At 32.4% G+C, this 25,507-nt stretch overlaps 1 protein-coding gene and 1 long non-coding RNA gene across 3 annotated transcripts in view; one reads left to right on the top strand and one right to left on the bottom strand.

The window, feature by feature from the left end:
• Positions 1-3,294: 3,294 nt before the first annotated feature.
• On the top strand, positions 3,295-11,100 carry LOC143233902 (uncharacterized). The gene is made up of 2 exons (XR_013018381.1): positions 3,295-3,429; positions 9,346-11,100. It is a non-coding gene; the product is annotated as an uncharacterized LOC143233902 (long non-coding RNA).
• The window catches only part of LOC143233900 (uncharacterized), an 83,223-nt gene continuing 66,018 nt past the window's right edge, over positions 8,303-25,507 (bottom strand). For both annotated transcript variants that reach the window (XM_076470765.1, XM_076470766.1), the window contains exons 13-14: positions 10,400-10,450; positions 8,303-9,503 (exon numbers count right to left, since the gene is read on the bottom strand). Coding sequence is in view for 1 of the 2 variants with exons in the window: in XM_076470766.1 (XP_076326881.1) it covers positions 10,437-10,450 (14 nt within the window). In the remaining variant the exon portion in view is untranslated. The remainder of the gene's footprint in view (positions 9,504-10,399; positions 10,451-25,507) is intronic.

Genomic DNA, 25,507 nt, shown 5'->3' with positions numbered 1-25,507 from the left:
TTTTCAATACCCTGATTGCTTTGAAAAAGTAACACCATATATTTGCCTTTAAGAAACAAAAATCGTAAACAAAGTTTTCATTGCAGCTAGTGTTTTTACTTTTCTAACGCATATAACATAAGACCAAATAAAATTCAAATAATCAATACGTTTTCACGATCCTTCTGACGAGAAAAAGCATTGAACATCTCTTGCATTTTGTTTTCTATCACAAAATATGTTATTTCTCGTTCAATATTCAAAATGACGACATGAGACAGTCTTTCTTGTCCAACGGTAGAACGTAAAGAAGTTTTCATTCGACGTGAAATAGAGAATGATCTTCCAACAGAATAGGAAATTATTTGGCACACAGGCACTGAATGTTATTATATAGATATATTAAGCTATTCAAGCGAGACACTAAGCTTCTCTCGCTAAGTTACTCAAACAACTGGGTCATTCAACTGGAATGTCACATGAACCACCTCGTGGGAGAGGCTGCTGTAATTTAGAACATAATATAAAGAAATGACAGTGTTCTTTTTCACTGGCAAGACGATCAGTTGTCCCAGTTATACTTTCATCCTAAGAATGGTACTTTTGTTATTAGTATGTAATGTTATGTTTTTCAGTCAGTACGATTTTGAAGATTGGTCTACAAACACTTATAACATCTGGAACCCTTTAATAAAGATGCTATTCTACACACTCATTTTTTAATCTTGATTGCTTGTGTATTTGTTATAAAATAGTTTTACTTTTCTGATGTGATCGCGCATGTACTGTGGGAAAGATAACACTATTGTATTTTGTATATAGTTGTAATTAACTCATTGTACTCTCTCAGATCTTTAAATAATTTATTCAGATTTTCAATAAAATTGCATTCAGAATTTCTTGTGAAAATACTCTTCATTTTAGACAGTTCTTTTCCTAATTATTGTACATCCATCTATCTTTTCAACTTGTTTTTCAATTGTCTTTAGTCTTTTTCTTCAATTCCGAGTCAGAAATTGGGATATTACAGTTCCTATCCTTACTTGTCAGTGAGCCTGACAAAACCACACTACTATATCATGATACAATTAATTAAGCCTGTCTTCACATAAAAACATCTTAAAATACTTCTGGTAAACTTGTCTATTTCAAAGACGTTTCATTTAGACCATCTTCTATTAACATTTAGTAACTTAACATTTTCCCTCTTCATTTTTGCATACAATTTAATGGCTGGAGGGGGGGGGGGTAAAACCCCTTTGTCCTAAACGACCTTGTGATATAATGAAATAATATAAAGATACACTATATTGTTATGCCGTACTCTAGTGCTCTCATTGAATAACTCATTATTCAAGATTTTTTGTCGGATACTTTAGTCTCTTATTTTGTAACCAAACATACGAGTTCTAATATCGAAGAAAAGCTAGGCTTCTTGGGTAGTAGCTTGTAGTTAACAAATGAGATATTTTACACGTGTGACCCAGCATGACCAGATGGGTTAAGGCGTACGACTCGTAATCTGAGGGTCGCGGGTTCGAATCCCGGTGGCACCAAACATGCTCGCCTTTTCAGCCGTGGGGGCGTTATAATGTTACGGTCAATCCCACTATTTGTTGGTAAAAGAGTAGCCCAAGAGTTGGCGGTGGGTGGTGATGATTAGCTGCCTCTCCTCTAGTCTTACACTGCTAAATTAGGGACGGCTAGCGGAGATAGCCCTCGAGTAGCTTTGCGCGAAATTAAAACCCAAAAAAAATTTACACGTGATTTTAGCCATGAAAATAGATAAATTAAAAAGAATATGGAGAAGGGTGTGTGTGTGTGTTTTCTTACAGCAAAGACATGTCGGACTACCTTCTATATCTACCGAGGAGTATTGAGCCCCTGATTTTAACACTATAAATCCAAAAGCTTGGCGCTGTCTCACCGGGCGAAAAACATCTAGTCGTAATAAAGAAAAATGTGCCCTTCATTAACTTGCATACTAATTCAAGTACAATTGTAGTTACTTTAAAACAATTATTAATATGGACATGTCCAATTATTTTTATAGTTTTAACTCGTATGTACTAACTTAGAGAATATATTTTTTATGGGTTAGAAATAGCGTTGTTACTTTTTTACGTTCTAATATTTATTTATTTTTAATAAATACATAGCCATTTTTGATACGTACCTATAATTAACTTAGTAAATGCTGTCAGTATAGCACATGCAATAAGTGGGACGAGAGAGTGAGAGATTATTGAGTTTTTACATGGTTCGAATTTCTGTATTGATCAATGTTTCACTGAAAAGAGATAATTATGAATCCAGGTGATTTCGCTCAACATAGCTCTCATTACAGAAGTTCATACAGTGCTCGAGGTGGGTTTCTTCTTTCCTCTAATTTAACTTTTACGCCTAATAGCAATTTTCATAATACTAATGCTACCCTCGTTTCACAGCAAATAAGTATTTTGCAAATTCCTGTCACTCAATGCCATTTACGGTACTTGGTACTCACATGAAAATTAACCCATATTATCTTTCTCCATTTCGCCATAATAATATTAGTAATTTCGATAATATAGATCAACAGGAAAGATTGGAACAGGTACCTACACACTTTTCTCCTTCACCTCGTTCAAATTCAAGCCCATCCAAACTGTGGTATCATCAGATATTCTCTAACAATTCAAGTTCGATGTCAGATTATTTTCCAACATCCCACAGCAATGGTAAACTTTATTTTACAAGTAATATACGGTATATACCAATACCACAGATATGTCCTGACTAGACGGACTTAAGAGTCGTACTAGCAAGTCAAGCTGAACTGATAGTGAAATTCATAATATACTATATAGGCTTATACAATGTCAATGACATTGGTAAAATATTTATAGGAAAAAGGGCTCAACTGTTTAAAAAACTGAAATATTACACCTTTCTCTTCTGTGTCTGTTATTTCAACATTTGTTTGCACTAGGTCAGTGCCATGTGAATTAGCATTTACCCCTAAAATATTGTTACATTGTAAAAGCCTCTTAAAAACTTTTACTAAAATTTAAGAAAGTGTATTGGGCTATTTAAGAATGATTTTTTTAAGTATAGTCAGGTTTGCAATAAGACGCTATACTTATCAGAAATGGTTTTCCTTACCTGTGAATTTCATATTCAATACAGTTGTATTTGTAGAGTTTGGCAAAGTATGTTAACAGGAGTCTTACAATACTTTTTTTTTCTAAAAACAAATTCATGTGGCCTTTCATCTGTTGATTAAAATTAAGATAGAGAAGGTGTTATCAATATTTCTGACTTTTAAACATTATAGGGGAAATATCTGAGCTATGCTGATTTAAAATTAAAAATTTGAGAGGTTAAAAACAGATAAAGCATTAAGACTGGACAACGTATTTCACTGTTATAAGGAAAACCATAGATGTGAGCCTCTTTCTTATATTTCTGGTAAGTAGACAGACAGGCAGATATTTGAGGACTGGAAAATTTATGTTACTCCTATTATAAAAGGTAGAGATAAGGCTTATCTTTTAAATTATAGACCAGTTAGTCTTCTGTAGTAAGAAAGATTCTAGAATGATAAAAGTTTTGTAAAACTATCTACTGTAACTTACAGACAACAAGGGACCATTTGGTTCTTCAAGGCAACCTTGCACAGCAATCTTTTACTTTTCAGGAAATAAAGTATTCCCTTCTAAACCCCTATAAAGTGCTAGCCTCCAACATTGCCAAAAGCAACGTGTTCACCAAGTTGATAACTTCATTAGAAAAATAACTGTTTTAACTGGAACTCAGTCTGTATTTTACAAATATTGGACTTGTGTTCTCTCATCCTGATAAGAATAAAGCACAAATTAAATCAGAGACCTTTGTCATCTTGATCCTCCAGATAATTTTGTAAACTCAAATAAGATAATTCCTTGTACATCTTGTTTTCTAAAATTATTTGCAAATCAACATGGATTCACATGTGAACTACAAGAAATAAAAAGGCAATTTAAATTTTAAGCCAATGTCAAAATATTTTATAAAGCACTGAAAATGTTTTAAGGTATCTGCAATAAAATAAGATTGACTTTGAAAAAACAACTTTGCAGTCAAAGCATGGATGTTCTGGGGACTTCCATTAATGGAAGCGCTTTGTTATTAATATATTTTGCCAATCAAGATCAATTTATATCTGACAAATATAGTTTATTTTCAATAAACAATTACTTGTATGTGTATTTTGTAGTATGACTAAAATTACATTATTAAGTGAACAAGAATTCTAGTCATCAGAATATTTTTGTCATGCACCTTAAGTTTACCTGATGTCTTGTCATAGAAGAAAATAAATTCTCCAAATCTCTTGTTATCCCACGTTTTTAAACTTCCCATTAAATTTCACTGTTCTTCACAGAAAATGGTTCATATCACTTTCCCATAATATAAATTGTCTCATACTATTTATCCATTCTATATTTACACTGATGCAAACAGTATAAACAGTTCCATGTAATATTGTTTAAGTTTTGTCTGCACCTATTTTCAAAGTTGAGCTTCTTTGATACACATAACTGATGCTGTGAGACTATTAATAAACTGAGAGAAAAAATGAATGATTACAGCCTGAAGGGATAGTTTCTTAACCCTTAAATGGCAGCCATTGTCAACTGATGCTGCTACCTACAACATTCCCACTATTTAAGGGTTAATATATAAACCAATAGTTTGGGATGAACAGAAAAATTGCAATAAAAAAAGGTAAGATCCATCAGAGATACCTAGAAAGGTAACTTTGAATATTTCATTTTTCTTTGTACGTTACACTAAATATTACAAAATATCATGATTTAAAAGTTGAAATAGCACTAAAGTATTATTTTCACTTAAACTTTATGTAGATGAACACAGAACACCTAAAAGGTGTTCACTAGTCCTAATATGGCTATTGGAGTCTAGTCAAACTGGATCCTTATTACTAGTGGATTGCCTTGTGCCAGTGGTTTTTGTTATTTACAGTTATAATGTTGACAGGAGCATAATTGATAAATGGAAATTTGTAGGTGAAATTGAACTTGGATGTTACTGTACTATAGAATGATCTGTATCTATGGGTGAGCTTTGCAAATAATTTTAATTATATGAAGTACAAGATAATGCATTTGGATAACCATAAGGTGGATCACACATTTCATATAGATAGGAAACCATTCAAATGCATAGTCAAAGAAAGGGTTCTTGACATAATAGTGGATAAATCACTAAAGTCATTGAGGCAGTGCTTTTGTGTTAATGCCAATATGTGTGTGTGTGTGTGTGTGTGTGTATATATATATATATGCATGCATATTAATTGGAAGTCAAAAGAAGTAATTATCTCTATGGAAATGACTAAGCAGACCTTACTTTGGTGTATATATCTAAGAAAAGAAATTGACTTATTGGAAAGGGTTCTGGGAGTGGTTTCTAGAATATTTTCATAATGAAAGGGACATGTTATGAGAATAGGTTAAGGTCTTTTATTTTCTCTTAAAAAAAAAAAAGAATGGCAAGAAGTGATCTTATTGAAATTTGCAAGTGATTCAGTGGATCAATTGAATAAAAGCCTCTAATTTCTTTGTGTGGTATCCTGAAGAGAAAAGGAAACAAGTATAAGATATGAAAGAATACAGGTTAAGATAAAGACAGTTTATTTTTTAAAAAGCAATTGGTTTATGAAATCAGTAGCTATCAGCAGTAGCAGAGACCTTAAAAATAAAGGGGGGAGTTTTATTTTTTACTCTTCTCAAGGATGGATGGACAAGAAAAGCTAATACTCTGTTGCTTTCAAAATGATAATTATAACTCAATTTATATAACATTCAAATTTTAAAAACTTGGTCAAACAGCCAGTTTGTTCCAAAATTTCAGTTTTTCATACTTTTTCAATGAGAGACCATGAAAAGTTTTTTCCTTTACTGTAGCTTTAGTTCTCTGTGCTAATATACAGCATAACCTGATGTAACAGTGACTGGTTAATCCACTTGTCATCATTGTCTTTTTTCCTGTTGATGCAACCTCCATGATACTAATAATATCCTTGTAATGTGAGAGTTTGTATCTTGGACATTTCAAGAGAAGCCATAACTACTTGTGGAACTGTTTTCAAATTCAGGCCTCATGAAAGCCTTATGATTGTGTGGCAAGTGTTACATAGGAACTAGCATCAGGGAACTACTGTAAGACTGTGAATTTAACAAACATTTCAATCTTGATACACATTTCCATTTTAGTAATAACTGGAAATAATGATTATTGTTAAATGAAAGAAATTAATGTTAATAAAGTATGCCACAATATTCTTAGTTATATTTTTGGGTCCTTGTTAGTACTTGAATGTATCTGCAGATTCACATGGGGTATTCAACATAAGAACTACATTGTACATTCATTCATGAAAAGTAAAACTAGCTAGGGCATAAAAGACCTGAGAACAGAAAATTGAATCTTGAGTGAAATGTCCAATCATATGAGATTACTTTTTATTAACAGGAAAAAAGTAAGATATCCACATTAAGTGTAGTTTCTATTGCTTGAAACCAGGTTAATATATTGTTACACCCTGAAAATCAAAATTATTATGTGAACTTTCCTGTGAGAATACAGATACCACTTAATTCAAGTTGCTGTGAAAGCTTCATACATTTGTAAGGACCAGCAAACATGCACTGATACAAGAATGTCTCCACCTCTCTACTAGTGTATTTTTAAGATAGTTAAAATAAACACACAAATAAATAAAGTGTAGATACTTTATAATGAATATCAATTGCACCTTAAATGTTTTGAGTTCCTAGAAAGATTTTCTTTTGTCCAAAACAATATTTTTTGTTAATATAATAACTCATTGCAACTTAAGTAAAATTTAAGGCTTTGTTTGTAGAGTTTTTTGAACTGGTTTTATTTGTCCTAGTATGATGTAAATATATTTTGTTTCATATATTAGATACTTTCAGTAAACAAAACTGTAAAAAACTAAGGTAACAGAATTCCACTTCACATTGTAAGTAACAACTTTGGAGCAAGCAAATTAGTTTAATTCCAGTTTCAAGCTTTAATACAAAATTGAGCTAATAAATGTGAATTTTAAATATTCCATTTGATCACATGCTGTTTTAGCATTGAGTAAAGTAACCTTATCCTTTGAAATGAAGTCATTCCTGAATTAATTATTTTCTATCACTGCATGGCTAACTCCAAATATCTCAAGACTAAAGAAGATATTTAATTAAGAAACTGAACACCAGTCAGCTAGCTTATCCACATTGTTACTTCAATTACAATAACATTTGGCATATACAAGTATACTTTTGAATTCTCATGTAAAAGAAATTATACTGTAATGTTTTACTTGTGTTTAGATAACTTTAAAAATTTTATTTATGATGTGTAAATCATGGGAATTATATCATAGTTTTGTGAACTTTGAGGGAAAAGTTTGAAGTACTATACGTGTATATATTTAATTGGTTCTTCCATAACTGTAGAATTTAACTCTTTTATGTCTGTGTTTAAACCATAATGTACAAGGAGATGTTCAATACCAGTACAAAAACTGAGCTTAATAACTTATTTAGACATTGTCAAGTGTCACGCATACCTTTAGCTTTCTTTCAGTGATCATGTTCTTTGAGTATTAGCTTTTCGAATGTTGATAATTTGTTTGTTCACAGCTTCATTCATTTTATGCTTATGGACCACATATTTTAATATAAATTGCATTATTTTTATAGCAGACTTAACTCTCTAAATCCTTGTATATGAATTTTGAGTAATACCAGAATTATTTGATGTTTTAATAATTATCACCCTATCTTTTATAAATTTTTTCAGTCAAAATAACATGAATGTTATCTAGGTGAGTCAGGATGTGAGGCAGAAAACTAACGGTATCCATGTAGTTTTAAAAATGTAACTTAAATCCTTGACTCTTCAGTTCTTAGTTTACTAAACAATATAGAATACCAACTTCTGTAATCTTTTTTATATATCTAAATGTAAGATCTGTGTATTAAGTTAATCAGTAAAGTATATTTGTTGGTTGTCCCCATAAAAAGATGACAACAGATGGGTAAAATGCATGTTATAATTCAATTAATTTTTAACTTTGTAATGAAAGACATTATAAAAGTTTTATTGCATTTATGATGTGCTTTATTTAAAACCATGGATAGATTCTAGATATGTTGGGCATTCATTACTATTTTAATTTTGAGATAATAAACAAGGTTTGGAATTTCACATTATTTTGCAATGTAATATTTCTGCCTTCTATCAATTTACCATACTTAATCTCACATAATACAATTTTTTATTCAAATTGTTAATAACTAATTTGTCTAAGAATACATATTAATAACATTGAGTCATGTATAAAGCATTTTTAATTATGTATAAATATTAATAAAACCTTAACTTTTTCATCCTTCTAAGCTACTTATTATGAAAAATGTACACCATGTAACTATATAGGGTTTAAGGTAGTTAAGGAATGTTCTGTGTAAAGCATTATAGGCATTTTTCAAAAATAAAAAGGGGTAATTATATAAATATCTTTTATGCATCACTGCCTAGGTAAAGCCATTTCATATTTATAAGTATCTCTCTTAGACCACATATACTCAAAATATTTGATAAACTGTGTATACTTAAGCTAGTAATAAATATTCATTTTGTAAACTGATTACAAAATATCTACAGCAGCTCTATTCTATAGGTTATAAATAATTTTGTGGCATGTAAAAAGGCTTTAGCTACCTTCAGAAAATTGTAATGAAGCATTTGCTTTCCAGATTTTCTTTTCTAATATTAGAAAAGGCATTGGGTAAATATATATGGCTACTGCACAGTTATCACTGGTAGGAAATGAACCCGTATCATTTTAAAGAGCATGAAACTATTATAAATAGTTTTAAATAGTATCAACTATGAAATCCTAGGACGTTCACTACATGCAAGAAATTGTATGTTGAGACTAAATATATCAATGGCAGCAGCTTGTGTAGTGTTATATTTAAAAATGAAATGTATATGCATTGAAAACAAAGTAGCTTTAGTTGTATGATAGAATACACAAAGGGAGCTATTGGTAATAATTATGAACCATGTGATTGGCTTATTCTACACATTCACCACATCTTACTTGTGATGACCAGCAGATACTTGATACTTAATGTTCAGCTTTATTTAGATCTTATTATAAACTGGGCCTTCATAATTGACAGAAGGTTGTACTAACAAATGTTAACCTAATGTAAACACTTGTACATTGGTTTTTCTTGCCTACTGAGTATTCGTATTAACTGTTTTCTCTTCCTTCTTTTCTGGTGATTTCCACAGAGCCACTGTTCTTATTCTTACTGTGGAAGATAATCCGTGGGGTCTGCCGACATTTCGAGGCGTAGTTGTAACATGGGCAATTATGTAAACTCTTCCATGCTCCAGAACCCGTGGCAGGAACTTGAACAGATGCAAACATTTTTTTCACATTCTCAAGTCTGAAAGTAAAGCCAGAAGCTTATGATAATCAGTTGTGGTCACAAAACTTGTGATAGAGTTTCTAACTACTTGTCTGTCTGACATGGAAAACAATATACCACACAAAAAAAAACTGGATTCAATCACAAGTTTCATTGTCTATGAAACAGTTACTATGGAAATGGTAAATGTGTCATGCTTGAACAGAATCTGATTGAAACTTTCATAAGTTTGTTTGTAAAATTATGAGTAGTTACAACCATTTTTATATATTTTTTGAAAATTTAAAAAGTTGCATTGTAACTCATCGCTTATGAAATGTATTTTCATATTGCTACTAAATGACTTGATCAAAATATACACCATATGTGTGGATTTACTGTAGGAGGAAAATTATTTTGCATTTATTCAATAATTTCAGGAAGCTGTTACATTTCATATGTGATCAGAATGTTAACCCCATTACATACACCAGCAAGTTGTATAATTATGGAAAGTGTATATAGATTCCATTATGGTTTGAGAACCACTGAAATAGACAGTTAAAGTTTCTCATATATAAAACATCAATTTATCATGTTACAAATAATACTCATTAAATGTGCATTATTTTGTTACAAATAATTGTCAATAAGATTTGTACAAATATTTTACTGCTATTTCTTTGATTAAATAATGCCAAAATATATCTGCAATGAAATGTTCATGAAGTAATGAATAAAGCCTAGAATTAAGTTAAGATTAGACTTGAAATTAAAAGTCTTTGATGAATGAGCTATTTCGTGTCTAACCTTAATCAACTTAATCATAAAGCCTTAATGGCCAGTTTTAATGTGATAAAGCCTAGAATTGTTAACTGTTTCTTCATTCTTTATTTAAGATTAGATAATTACCAGTCAAAACAAAACACACCCACCTTATAAATATTATCCATACATTTTTTTGTAGCTTCATCAGTCCTTATTTTCTGAAAGAAAATATACTCTTGATTTATATATATATATGTATATTTTATAGGTGTATTAATTGTCAAATTATTTTAATACACGTAAAAATTTATTTTAATCCAAGTTTACATGATTTACCTACATTATACACAACATAGAAAAAGGTAATATAATATTAATTCATCTTCTGCCTATATTTAGGCACAAGTAGTATTTGATCAGAATATTGTATTTTTTTAGTACAATAGCCATTAACAACCTTGGAGACATTTTAGATTTAGAAATTTTATTTATTCATTATTGTCAAATATGTAGCATAAATTGTGATAAGAGTGTGTGTGTACCTTGTGGATTTATTTTATTTCAGGGCAGTATCCCATATCATTGTATGCCCAAACTAGTTCAATCACAGATATACCAAAATTTATCCTTTGACTTTATTTAACTATATGATTGACATACAATGTATGCTTTTAACATTTAAAATTCAGTAAAAGCAGACATTTGTCTATCATCAATGTACTATTACCATGTATCTTTTAAATAAGGTTATATTGGAGAATTGTACTGAGTTGCTGTATAAAATAATGTATAGATATTACTTCCAACAGCTGTAAATATACAAATGTAATACTTACAGAATTGAATAATAAACTTTCTAACATTAAAATGTGTGGCTATAAAAAACGAGTGGTAACAAATAATAATAATAATACTATTTATACAACATTGAGAAGTTATATTAAAATGTAAGACATATCAATGTTTAGTGTACAAATAAATTACCCCTGCAAGTTAACACACAAGGGAAAATTAGAGAAAAATGTAGTTACACCTTTTGTTACATACAATGGTCCAATGATGGTGTTTATATTTTTGTTCTTAAACATCAAAAGCAATAATTAATGGGTGGAGTGATTCAAATTTACATTTTCTAGAAGTTCCTACTAAAAAGAGAAACTACCATCCAGCACATTATTATATCTTCTACACTTTAATCCATTCTTAGGGTTCTAACAAACTTCACAGCTTAAATTTATGTACTTGGATGACTTCTTTGTCCAGAAGTTAAAGTAACTATAATCTTGAATGTCAGGGAATTTTTTTAAAGGTAACATTTGAATGACTGTGGTATTCAAATCCAGTAATATCCAGAAGTTTCCAAAAAATCAGGAAATATTAGCTAGAGAATAATTCAAATCATTATTCCAAATATATTCTATTGTGACTCCCCACAAAAAGAACTGTAATATATCTCATTACTAAAGCAGACAAACGATCCAAGTGTAATGACCCATAATTAAAAGCTATGTACATTAAACAAATAACCCAATAAACATCAGGAAGAACGAAGCTCATACCAATTTCTCTTGGTATCTGTGTCACCCTTTAACATGTATGCGTTTATACATTATATAGTGTTAATCCCAGTTTTGCATTATTAACAGATTTACATTAATCTTTCTGAGCATAGGTTTTATTACATCCAATCTACAACTCAGTAGTAATAATAATAATAATTTACAAAATTCGTACTGATTTTTGCAGCCATTATTTAGTACAACTTTCATTCACTATTTATCAATAGGGCTCCATCACTTATTATTGTGAAGTCAAAAATAATAGTATTCTTACGTTAAAGGAAAGAATGGTGAGATAAAGCGAGAAAGTCAGTTATGTATTCAATATTCCATTAAGTGATGTTCAATTCCATCCCCGTCTTGTTTGGTTCCTTCCTATGTATCTTTTTTATTTAGCGATTTTTTCCCCATTATCCTTGTTGCATAAAGAACGCCACAACGAACTACTCTACCTAACGAAAAAAAAATCCACTACTACTGTTTACAATCCTCTGATTTAGAAAAGATTTTAAAAAAATTCAACCATCCAAAGAAACGTCACTTCTTGTTCAGTTGAAATATACCTTGTACACCATTATAATTCAGAGCCATCCTGACGTAAATTAATTTTATATTAACGAATGAATGTTTTACAACTATTTTCGTCTTTACATTTAAAAATATAAAAGTGAACAAGATTATGGCACAACATCCATCCACGATTTTAACTATAAGTCCATCTGTGAGTAAATTAAACCAAAAAAGTAATGTCTATGCGATCCGATTTTTCCACTACGAAATATCCGTATTGTTTTTAATGCATTAGTTGACAATAAGGGATTACATCGGATCTTTGGTTTATTAATCAGCAGAGTGACATCTAACAGCGGGTTATGTAAATGTCTTTATACTTGTTTAGCATGAAATTCGCCCAAGGATTTTGGGAATCCTCATTAGTTCTAAGTTTGACCTTGAGGTGTATTGTATGTAAATCGCTAGATATTTATACACACGTCATGTCAAATTGTTGCTAAAAATCAAAGAAAGCACGTTTCTGCTAGTCTTGAAAAAGTAAGTTTACATATAAGGTGAAGGGAGACACAAAAAGCTACAAACCATATAGTGGGATTACAAGAAACAATTATATTTCCAACAAAAACGAATGCATTGGCGTCTGCTTTCTCGATATCGGGTAAAAATCAAGGCACCTCACAAAACAATATAATAAAAATATACAAAGCATATACACGACGCATCGTCGAATATGCATGTTCAGCCGGGATACACATAACACCTACACCCATGAATAAATTACAAATACAAAATTCGATAATAACTACAACATACAACTTCTGTCATAGAACATCGCCAAAATGTATACACAACTACTCAATATACAAACCATACCCAGTAAACTTTTGTTCATATAATTCTCTAAATGACTTTGAGAAAAACGATTTATTATGCGAACTTGATCATTACTACATACCTCTCTCCTGTTAGTATAGATTTTAGAAACAGACTTCTAATACGGTCACCTACTCCTTGACTATAAAACCCACACAAATTTGGACTAATGTAATAACAGTTTAAAAAAAAAGTTTCTACATGTAAAATGTTCGTGGGGTAGTTGAGAGGTGTTGTTGTAGATACAGAACTATTCAAGTATAACACATACACAACAATTATTGCAGATATTTACACTAGAAGGGGTCAGAGCACGTACGGTTAACTCCGACCTTCATGTTATATCACGGGGGTTTCCAACTTAAAGAGTGCCCGAGGGCCACAACTATATTCACGAGCCTAGGGGTGGCAGCATTTTATTTTTGTCAAATTGTTGGTATATTATGTAATGCAAAATAAAGAGTAAATAGATCGATGGTTAATTTATGTCCTTTCAACATGGTCAAATGAGTTACAACTGGGGAAGGAGTGACATACTTTACGTTACATGATATTTGGAACGGGCATATTTGTGAAAAAAGATGAATTTCACCTTGGAAATAACATGAAAATGTAATTTAAATAAACTTAATGGAAAAATGTTGCATATAAAAGAAACTAGAATGGCAAACATATCCAAGATATTTAACGTAGTAAGGACATAAAATTTTCAATGTGAACTTTGAGGTCACTCAGTAGCACTGACAAAGCGGGCATGTCAACATGGAGTTCTTTCGTTGCTAATCTCAGAAGGTGAAGCAGAGAAGAATCCGTGAGGCGACTTCTGTTGTGGTTCTTAATGAATTTCATCGTGGAGAATACACTTTCATATATGCATGTGCTACAAAACATTGATGTTATTTTCTGTCCAAAAGCAACCAGCTTTGGTAATCGATTTTGAAAGTAGTTTAAATAATTCTGGTTATTTTTCTTGTCTGGTTTGCAGAAATGGATCAAGTTGCAAATCACATAATTCAAATTGAACGTCAGCTTGTTGATTTTCCATGTCAATACAAAGAGGATTATTGAACAGCTCTATACTGCTTTTTAGCATTTCAAATTATTCGAACCTTGTATTAAACTCGTCTACGATATCTTCAATATTTACACAAAATTCTGAAAAATCAAGTGGCTCGTCATCTTTGAACTATTCTGTTAATGGCTGACAACTTGGAAAGTGGCTCAAGTCGTTGTTTTCTAAACAAACTTTGAAAATACTCAACTTACTTCGAAACCCATTTATATATATGTAAAAACGGCTGGTTTGGGTTGATAAAATTTTTATGTAGAGGAGCGAACAGCATTTCGACCTTCTTCGGTTATCATCAGGTTCACAAAGAATGAAAGAGGTAACTGACCGATAGCTGACCACATGTTTGAAGGGGGTTGTTTAACTGAGTGTAGGAATGTAGAGGGCGTGCTTAGATGTTTGATTATATTTATTAACATAGGTATAAAGGTGTTCCTTTGTATTAGTTTATTTTGGGCTTGTGTTGTTGTATAAGGCTTTTTTTAATTTTGCATATGTTTATGTTTGTTTCTTTATTTAGTATTTGAGTGTTTTCTATGGTTATGTTGTGTTTATTTGACTTGCAGTGTTCGAAAATGTGTGAAGGTGACTTTTATGTTCTTTGAATCTGGTTTCCATTTTTCTACTTATTTCTTCAATATAGAAGTCGTGGTAGTTACCACAATGTATTTTATAAATAATATTGGTGTGGTGTTTGTCAGTGTAGTTTTTACATAGTGTAGACCTCAGTTTTGTGCCTGGTTTTTGAAATGTTGGTTATTTTTCTGTTGATGTCGGGAATATATGGTATACAGCAGTATATGGTTTCGTGATTTTTTAATTCGTGGGATATATTCACTTTTGTTAGTTGAATTTGCTTTTTGTCTAGGTGTGTTCTGTAGATATGAATCTACATTGCATGGGCAACCCAGTATCACCAGTTCTAGCCAACATTTTTATGACACACGTTGAAACACAAGCAATTAACATTGCATTACATCCACCACTATACTGGTACAGATATGTAGACGACACGATTGCGGGATTCACATATACAGAACGCACACTTGATTTTTTCAATCACATTAACTATACATCCCAACATGAACTTCACATGTGAACAGGAAGAAAGCAATCAAATATCATTTCTTAACCTCAAAATTACAAAACCGATACACAATTTAAAAGAGGGATCCACAGAAATACTACCTATACTGGACTATACATTCCTTAGGACTCAGCACATGAAACAAAAAAAAACAACTCAACATACTAAGAAACCAAATAAACACAATCATAACACTATGTTCACCAGATAAAATTAACGATGAATTAGACAAAATAAAACAATACTTCATCAACATCAATAAGTTTCCTCCACAAACCGTAGAAAACATTATACGCACACACGTAGACAAAAGGAAAATTAACTAACAAAAGTAAATATATCTCACGAATAAAAAAATCACGAAACTATATACTGCTGCATACCATATATTCCCGATATCAACAGAAAATAACCAACATTTGGCAAAAACTTGTAACAAAATATGACATTCCAGTTAATACCAAGTTTATTCAAAAACCAGGCACAAAATTGAGGTTTATACTATGTTAAAACTACACTGACAAACACCACACCAATATTATTTATAAAATACATTGTGATAACTACCACGACTTCTGTATTGGAGAAACAAGTAGAAAATATAAACCAGATTCAAAGAACATAAAAGCCACCTTCACACATTTTCGAACACTGCATGTCAAATAAACACAACATAACCATAGAAAACACTCAAATACTAAATAGAGAAACAAACATAAACAAACGCAAAATTAAAGAATCCTTACTTATACAACAACTCAAGCCCAAAATAAACCAATACAAAGGAACACCTTTATACCTATATTAATAAATATAATCAAACATCTAAGCACGCCTTCTACATTCCTACACTCAGATACACAGCCCCCTTCAAACATGTGGTCAGCTATCGGTCAGTTACCTCTTTCATTCTTTGTGAACCTGATGATAACCGAAGAAGGTCTTAATGCTGTTCGTTCCTCTACATAAAAATTGTCTCAACCCAAACCAGCCGTTTTTACATATATTTTTTCTCTAAAAGTGGGTTTTCTCGTCATCACTGAAACCCATTTGTTTCTCATTAAATCTGATACCACCTGGTTCCACCCTTGGAGCTTCAGGTTGAGATCGTTAAGGTGAGTAGTGATGTCTGTGAGAAAAGCCAGTTGTTTCAGAAAATCCTTACTTTTGAGCTCTTCTTGCAATTGTGTTGTATCTGATAAAACAAACTGATCAAGGAATGCAGGGATTGCTTTCCTTATTCCAAAGAATCGTTCAAGACACTTTTCAGCACTGAGCCACCTTACTTGGTTGTAAAGAGCCAAATCCTCCATATCCTCCAAAAACTGTTTCAGATGCCGATGTTTCTTTCTCTTATCATGTTAATAATTTTAACAAGTTTACAAATTTCGTTTTGTTTCACTGATTTCCCACACAAAGCTTCTTGATGAACAATACAATGAAATGTTGGACAAGTTACTTCATTTTCCCTAAGAAAACCAACAAAGCATAATTTTTTTTCAAGTCATCGAAAGTGCGCCATCTGTCACTCTTGCTGAACACTTATTGAAACCTCCGATTTTATCGACTGAATTTTTCACTGCCTCGAAGATATCCTTTCCTTTTGTGGTCCCACAAAGAGCACATACATTCAATAATTCCTCTTTCGTTGAAAAATCTTCATGAATAACGCGTAGAAATATAAACAGCTGACTTACATCCGCTTGATCAGTACTTTCATCAAGACAAAGCGAGAAATAAGTACTTTTCTCAACCAATCCGACAAGTGAGTTTTCTAATTGTTCTCCCATATCAGTGACACTTCTTTGTATGGTTTGGTTGGAAAGCTGCACTGATTCAAATCTCAGCAATTTTGGCATCCCCAAATGCCTTTTCAACAGCACATTTTTTACGAAACTTGCTCTTGCAAGTTCAAGAGGAACGATGTACGAAGCATTCAAACCAGATGTCTGACAACTTGCTAAACATACTCGTTTGTTGTTTTACTTTCTAGCTTGAAATCAGCATTCTAAACTTTTCCAGTTTCTCCTTCATATTTTTCTTCATGCAGCATTGAATAATGCCTTTTCACATTAAGTTCTTTGGGCATTGATATAATTTTCATACAAACCAAACACAGCAACTTGCCGTTATTGTTTGTAATTAAATAAAGTTCCCAACGTTTCTGGTTCGCTCTATTTTCACTGTCAATCTTACGTTTCTTAAAAACGTTGCTCATGTTTATATTTACCACGGAACTGAACAGTGATAATTTACAACATGTCAACCTCCACAACAGCAAACAGTCGGGCAGGTGAGTTCACTGTGCCTAGCAGAGGGGAGAGAGTATATATAGCTGAGCGAGTCCACTTTGTCTAGCAGGGGGGATGATGGTATAATACGCCGAGGTGTATGCGATATAATTTAAAAGCAATTACTATCAAGTTATTACTGTAACATTATAGGCATATATAATAAACATACAGGTGCACACAAAATATTTTTTAAAATTTCGTTAGTGAATGTCAGTTGGAACTTTCATGCATTTTTACCTCACAAGTCAGAATTTTTCATTTCTTCACTACAAAAAAAGTATAAAAGAATATTTTTCAACAGACCTTCGTGGTCCGCATGCGTCTTGCCTGTTGGCAATCGCTGTTATATCATCATAAACATTTACCTGCAAGTAAAACCACAGTTCATGCGGGAGAAAGAGGCCCGAGTTATCCTAACCCTCCATGGTCTACAAAAACCAAAATCACGATAATGAGAAAAGGAAAGGTAAATGTGCTAGGTTGTTCCGGATATTTAAAAATAACGTGACCAAGAGTTTCCACAAAAGACTTGGGAAACAAGCTGGGCTCGTTTTGTGTAATAAGTATTAGCCGGTAGGTACGGCAACTTCACGGACTTAAAACGCTAAAATTTGGGGTTCAATTCCCTAAAATGGACAGAGTGTAGACAGCTCTGCGCTAAAAACAAACAAATGCAATAAGTTAGGAAGAGTCATATCAGTTACGCAGCAAAATCAAAAGTTTGAAGTATATATGATTATTTTCACAGTAAAACTTTTGAGTTATCATCACTGCCCTGTACAACATTATACTTTTCTGCACCTTCCCTCACCTCATTTTCTTTCTTGTATCACTAGTTACTACTCATTAATTAAATTATTACATTTTGACAGCTACAACATAGCTATCCAATGGACTGTCACTCAGTTTGTCACCTATATCCTATTGTTGCACTTCAGCTGTGCACTGAGTGATACTTTACATTGAGAACCTTTAAACTGTTTGACTTTACACAATACCACATATCCAAACTTTCAGAATTTATTCTAGTTTATCCAGTGTTCTAAATTGTGTTTACTAAATCATCATCTACCGATACCTAAATGATGACTACAAGAAACATCAGCTCACCACGTGACGACATGAATAAATCACAGATTTTACAAGAGCGCAAATGTCCAAGCATTCCACCCATTATCAATACACTGATAGAATTCCATCAATATGCAAACATTCAGATATTAAGTCTACAACATGCACTCCTAATGGTTGTATAAAAACCAATGAGACGACTATTTACACAATAATATTGACCACAATAGTCAACTCAATTTTTTTGAGCCAATAAACACATTAAAAGAATGAATATTATTCAAAAATTGTGATAGTTTGAACATCATGATGAGTTGTCTCTCCAACATTACATATACTGTTCAAAGTGATTAATGGATAATCAAGTGACCAGCCATGCAATTTGATATGCAAATGTCCACGAATCCTCATTAAGTACTGCAAGACTTTGCATCTCTATAAATTATCAAGGATTTTCTTAATAATTGTATATAATTTCCTCGGATGCTAATATTGAGGTTCTTAGTATAAAATTAGTAAATCAATGACATACTAGGATAAGTTCACTGGCTCCTCCATCAGAACTTCGCTAGTTGTTAGAAGTCATTCATGTGTCACCAAATGTGTTTCCAGAGCATCTAATACATGTTCAGTCTGGTGAGCAGGTTAGCTGTGCCACTGCCTTGATATTCTATCCTCACAGGACTTTACTATGTGTGTGGAATGATGTTATTACCCATCATTAGAAAGTTCTAACTAAAGTCACTGTTGTACCATTGCATCTTTGTATCATACGCCTTTCACATTCAATGTCATAGTAATTTTTACCCTTAATTAAGCTAGTCATGTCGCGATGCATTTTCTTCAGTGTCACCATCAACACTTATCCCTAATCAAACTAATCATCTCGTGGCATATTCTTTCATCGTTTCCACCAATACTGATTCACAATCAAACCAATATGTCAACATTTCCACATACATACCTTTTTTTCATGAAACTGGGATTATATACTGTCCTCGAAACTCTCCAAGTGAGTTATACATCTTGTACCTGGCTTCGATGTAAAGTGCGATTCATCCGTAACACATTCGCTCACATGTTGTTTGAAACTACAAGTTCTTGACACTACTAAAGATGAGTTTTGTAGTGATAAGATGGAGGTACCAGGTCAATGGTCGTCCGAGATAAAGGTTAACGTTTTTTAAACTTTGATTTATAATCGTTACACATTAGCTTGTCGTTCACTTACTGTATTGAAATGCCGATTCAATTGGAAAGCTGAGTTTCTCTAGTAGTTACGAACCTGTAGAGTCAAAATAAAAGTAATCTTGCAGCGTCGTGACAGTGGTCTAAAACTAAAGGTTAAATCTTGCTAATTACATTTTGCGAGTCTTGTTGTGTGTGTGTTTTCTTATAGCAAAGCCACATCGGGCTATCTGCTGAGTCTACCGAGGGAAATCAAATCCCCGATTTCAGCATTGTAAATCTGTAGACTTACCGCTGTACCAGAAGGGGGACACGAGTCTCGTTACGTTTCACTATTAATCTGAACTTTACACACACTGCTTTTCTGTATGCTGCTGATCTTAACATATTTTCTTCAAGTTTATACATAACTTAAATTTGTAAGTCAGATGACACAATAGAACACCTGAAACCTCTTCTGGATGAAAGTGAACTCAAACACGTCACTAACGTTATTTAATTGTCTGCCTTTTCATGGTTTCAAAATTCACAAACGTGAGTATAGCTCAATTACTTTGAACAGTGTCTTTATTTTACACACTAGATTATTGCGATTTTTTTATCATGTTCAAAATTTAAGTAGAGATCAAATACGATACTGTTGTAAATGCGATTTTAAAAAGGTTTCTCCCAGTATTCCAATTTTTGAAATTACATATACTGCCCTTTAATGACGAAACTTGTCTCCCACTTCAAATAAAATTGGCAACAGCTGATTTAGATTTCAAAGGTCTTTTAAGAACTTTTGTTCTAGTTTTCTCATCACTTCTCATATTCAACGTCCTTAATACTTTCCTGCGTGCGTGTGCATCCGTAAATAAAACTAATCACCAAAGACAACCAACCACAATGACACTAAAACTTCTCTTAACGAAGTTAATAAAACTGATAAAAACATACTCCAAGATACATTTCATAACCAAATCCATGAGAAGTTGTCTCTCAATCATCTAACACGAGAACACTTGTTTGTAATAAAGCACAAAGTTACACAAATGGCCATCTGTGCTCTGCTCATCACAGGTATAGAAACCCGGATTCTAGTGACGCATTGGGGGGGTAAAGAACACTTAAAATCAACCTTTCACCCTTCGTGTAATACGTTTTGGTAATTACTGGACGTTGAAATCGAAACTTAAGTAACAGCTAGTCGGGCGATCTCTATATAGCTTTGTAGAAAATTACAATATTTGCTTTTTAATCACATGCAAAACGAACTCAATATCTTGAGTAATTTAATAATGAAGGATTAATGTTGGCCACATTAATATTTTTACTTCATTTTACTTTTCGCTCACACAAGTGTTTATGAATTTAGGATGTTTACATTAGTTCTGACTGCACTTATGATAGAAGACAGTGGGAAAGACCGCATGCTTTAATACCCCAATGAGGCTGACCCGTCCTGTGGACCAACTTGTTACATGCTTGGAGTTGCATTTATAGAAATAATAGTGATTATATGGATGATGATACACGTAACAGTTAATAATATGTTAACTTTCAAGATATTTAAATATATTTTTTGCAGTTTGTTTTGTAACAAAGAAACACATGGTACTTAAAAATATGTAAAAACAAGTACTTTTTTGTTAGTAATAACTTCATACGAAAATTCTAGGACCTAAAATCTAAATGATTTTTGAAATGTATCCAATTCTTCCCTCTCGACTCTGATCACGTGGCTCCCTCTCTTTGAAACAGCGGCAAGTGACATTTGCCCATCGGTTAAAAATTACGCATAGACCTTCTTGGGTTTAACCAGTGGCTTCTAACTGGTCGGCGCAGTTGTAGCAAGGCAAACGTATTCATTCTTCACTTTTAATTCAACTTGTGTCGTAGAACAGGTGTTTCTGTCCAAATATTCAAATACTTGTTTTTTCGAGAGGATTTTAAAACATACTATAAAGTAGGGGGGCTGCATAAATTATTTCGGCCAAGATGACAAACTAGCTAGAGTAGGATATGGTTTCAATTAAAATTCTCAAAACTACTACCTAACGAAAATCCTTTTCTTTAACTATACTAAACAGCTATAAACGACAGAAAAATGTAAATTTTCTTCCATGTACAAAAACAACTTAAGTTTTCTGCGTTACTTTAATAGAGGAATACATATACCTTATTTTATTAACAAGGTTGCAGCGCGAGTCTGATGAAACGTAAAATAAATGATTTATATTGTACAACATATAAATTTATTCAATATAATCTGGGCAAATGATTTTTTTTAAAGGTAAATAATAAGTAGTTCTTTACATTCTTAGTTTTAAATAGTCATCATTTTATATTGGCATAGCTTAGGACCCAAGTATAAAATACAATGTGACAAAACAAATTTATTAAGAAAAAACATAAGAATTCATAAACTGAAACATTGAGATAGGAAGTTACGTTTGCCCAAAACACACTTAGCCCCTTTTCAAAGACAAGAGGAAGAAAACCTCTGACTTACAGAATCGTGCCCCCAAATAAAATATACAAATTAAGATCAAATAGGTAATTAAAGTTTAAACACTCGCAGGCTAAGCCCTATAACTTCCTACACTAAACAGCGGTATCTACGCGCTATCTCTACGTCATGAAGAAGTTAAAATGTTTGTTTTTTGGAATTTCGCACAAAACTACTCGAGGGCTATCTGTGCTAGCGGTCCCTAATTTAGCAGTGTAAGACTAGAGGGAAGACAGCTAGTCATCACCACCCACCGCCAACTCTTGGGCTACTCTTTTACCAACGAATAGTGGGATTGACCGTCACATTATAACGCCCCCACGGCTGGGAGGACGAGCATGTTTCGCGCGAACCCGCGACCTTCGGATTACGAGTCGCACGCCTTACGCGCTAGGCCATGCCAGGCCCGAAGAAGTTAAAAACAGGATGAATTTGTTTTTGTTGAATTTCACATATTAATGATAGAACGCGACTCGTGATCCATCACAAACTGAGGGTCGAGCGCCCTAATCACACGGTCAAACTTAAATAGGTAAACAATCATTTTTACTTTGTTCTTAAATCGTTGAAGTTGCTATGTTTTAAGCCTTTAAGCTTAAGATTTGAAAGTAACAAAGAAACATTTGGTAAAATAAATTACTATTTTACACACTTTATAAATACTCTTATGTGTTTTTCAAACTTTGTGAGGATTCTGTTATACCAAACGTCGATAATATCCTATCTTCACTACGAGATATAGAATAACCATTGGTAGTCAAGCACAATCCAGCAATACTCAAGAGTAAGTATAATTAATGCATTCTGTGTATGAATTGGGTCCTTTCACATACAATGCTTACTTATTTCTTGTGTAGTGTTATCTCCTGAACTGTTATTTCGTAACAGTGTAAAACACATTAATTAAGTAACTGAATTTATAACTAACCTAAATCTCTCAAGTACGTCGACCCTCGTGAGACACCATTGTCGGGAATTATGGCAAAAAATACGTACTGCATCGAATTGATGAATTAACGCATTTTAGTGATTGTAAGTTTCGTTTTTCTGACAAAGCATAGCTCCTTGTCAGAATGCTATATTATTTACTGATTTAATTTTTAGTTCTGATTTCTGCAGATAGAGTGTTTTGATGCAGAGTTATTGATAATCATAAATATATCACTGGTGACTCATCAAAAGGCAGCGCGAGCGTTAGCTCGGAAACTAATCGTCTTATTTTTCTTTTATGAAATATTTTAAGACTACGTTTATTAGAGGTTTTTCACGTGAAAATCTTTTCTCATTTGGCGAAACATAAATTTAATCAATTATATTTGTTAACTTATTAGCATTAACTTATATTACACTACATTCTTTCTTTAACCTGTTAAGAAAAAAAAGTATGATACATTTGAAACACTATCCAACTTTTCTTCTTGAAAAAACCCAAAGTACTGAATAAAAAGGTAGTTCGTGTTGAAAAAAATTATTATAATAATAATAACTGACGCTTAAACAATTTTTGTGGTGGGGTCCTGAAATCACTGAACGAAATCAAAACATGATGGAAACAATGCACACGCAATATCGCCGTACTTTAAATACGGAGATGTAACTGCACCATAAGACACCGCGCCCTTTTCACTGTCTATTTGGTTGTTTTTTGAATTTCGCACAAAGCTACTCAAGAGCTATCTGTGCTAGCCTTTCATAATTTGGCAGTGTAAGACTAGAGGGAAGGCAGCTAGTCATCACCACCCACTGCCAACTCTTGGGCTACTATTTTACAAACAATTAGTGAGATTGAATGTTACATTATAACCCCCCACGGCTGAAAGGGCGAGCATGTTTGGTGCGACCGGGATTTGAACCCACGATCCTTAGATTACGAGTCGAACGCCTTAACCCACCTGACCATGTCGGGCCTTCACTGTCTAATGGACCTCCATTTAACCTAAACATTTGTGTGAAACATATATATCAACAATAACTTTTCAATGTGTAAAACAGAAGTTATCAATCACACCATCGTATTTTATCTAAAAGTTTTAAATATCAGTCACTGTCGAGATGTATGTCATATCATTCATAGAAGAAATTGAGATAATACAGGCTGATACATATCAGTTTTAACATAATCTAAAGTAAACACTTGAATCATAGCAATGTTAAGAAAAAGGTATATATGAAAATGAAAAAAAAAAAATCCGCTCTATACTGTTGTAAAAATATATACATCAAAATTAATAAAAATTATTTTTGTTATATCAAACATTTACCTAATACTGAACACATGGTATGTACAAACTATACAGACTATTTATTGTATTATAAGTAGTTTAGCGGTAAGTTTGAAAGCTTGTAACATTATAATTCGGATTTCGACCTCCGAAGAGAACACATCACCGACACTTGCTGTATAACTACACAATTACCTATTAACAATAAGCACTTATTATGCTTACACCTACATTACAAAACTTATTTCAAAATATAGAAAACAATGTAAATCACGTTTGATACTAATCCGGCCATCAGTTAAGGGATGGGAATGAAATTAACAGTTCGCTACATCAATTTACAATAAATGTCATTAGAGGGCACCACAAGCCACTTGAAAATACTGTTTTATCAAAACATATATTCCATTTGTATTTCATAATTATAATTACACACTCACACAAATTTTAAGCATTCTTGTAAAACAGCATCAAAATATTTCACAAATATTGAAATAGCCTGGATATTAGTTAAAATTTCTGTAAAATACGCAGTTAAATAAACAACGGATTACGATGAACACATTCAAACATTTTGAAGAACCTGTTAATAATGATAAAAGTTGAAACTATTTCAAACATGTTCACATTAATAAGTTGATTAATTACCCGGTAATTTTCAGAAAGTTTAATTAAACGTTTATCATTATATACAAGCATATTTGATATTTGTTAACTTCGTCCAATCACCAATATAGTTTACTCAAAGTATATATATAAGAGTAATACTGCTACTATATTATTAATAATAATAATATCAAACTCTTATACAACCACTACTAGAACGCAAAAAATTACAGAAAATGTATACAGGGTATGTATAACGTTGTACACAGTTACTTTTTGACTTGCGGAAAATGTTGTACTCG

This window comes from Tachypleus tridentatus, chromosome 12 (assembly GCF_004210375.1).
Source record: "Tachypleus tridentatus isolate NWPU-2018 chromosome 12, ASM421037v1, whole genome shotgun sequence".
NCBI lineage: Eukaryota > Metazoa > Arthropoda > Merostomata > Xiphosura > Limulidae > Tachypleus > Tachypleus tridentatus.
The sequence above is the reverse complement of the archived record's forward strand: the minus strand, read 5'-3'. Positions and strand labels throughout refer to the sequence as shown.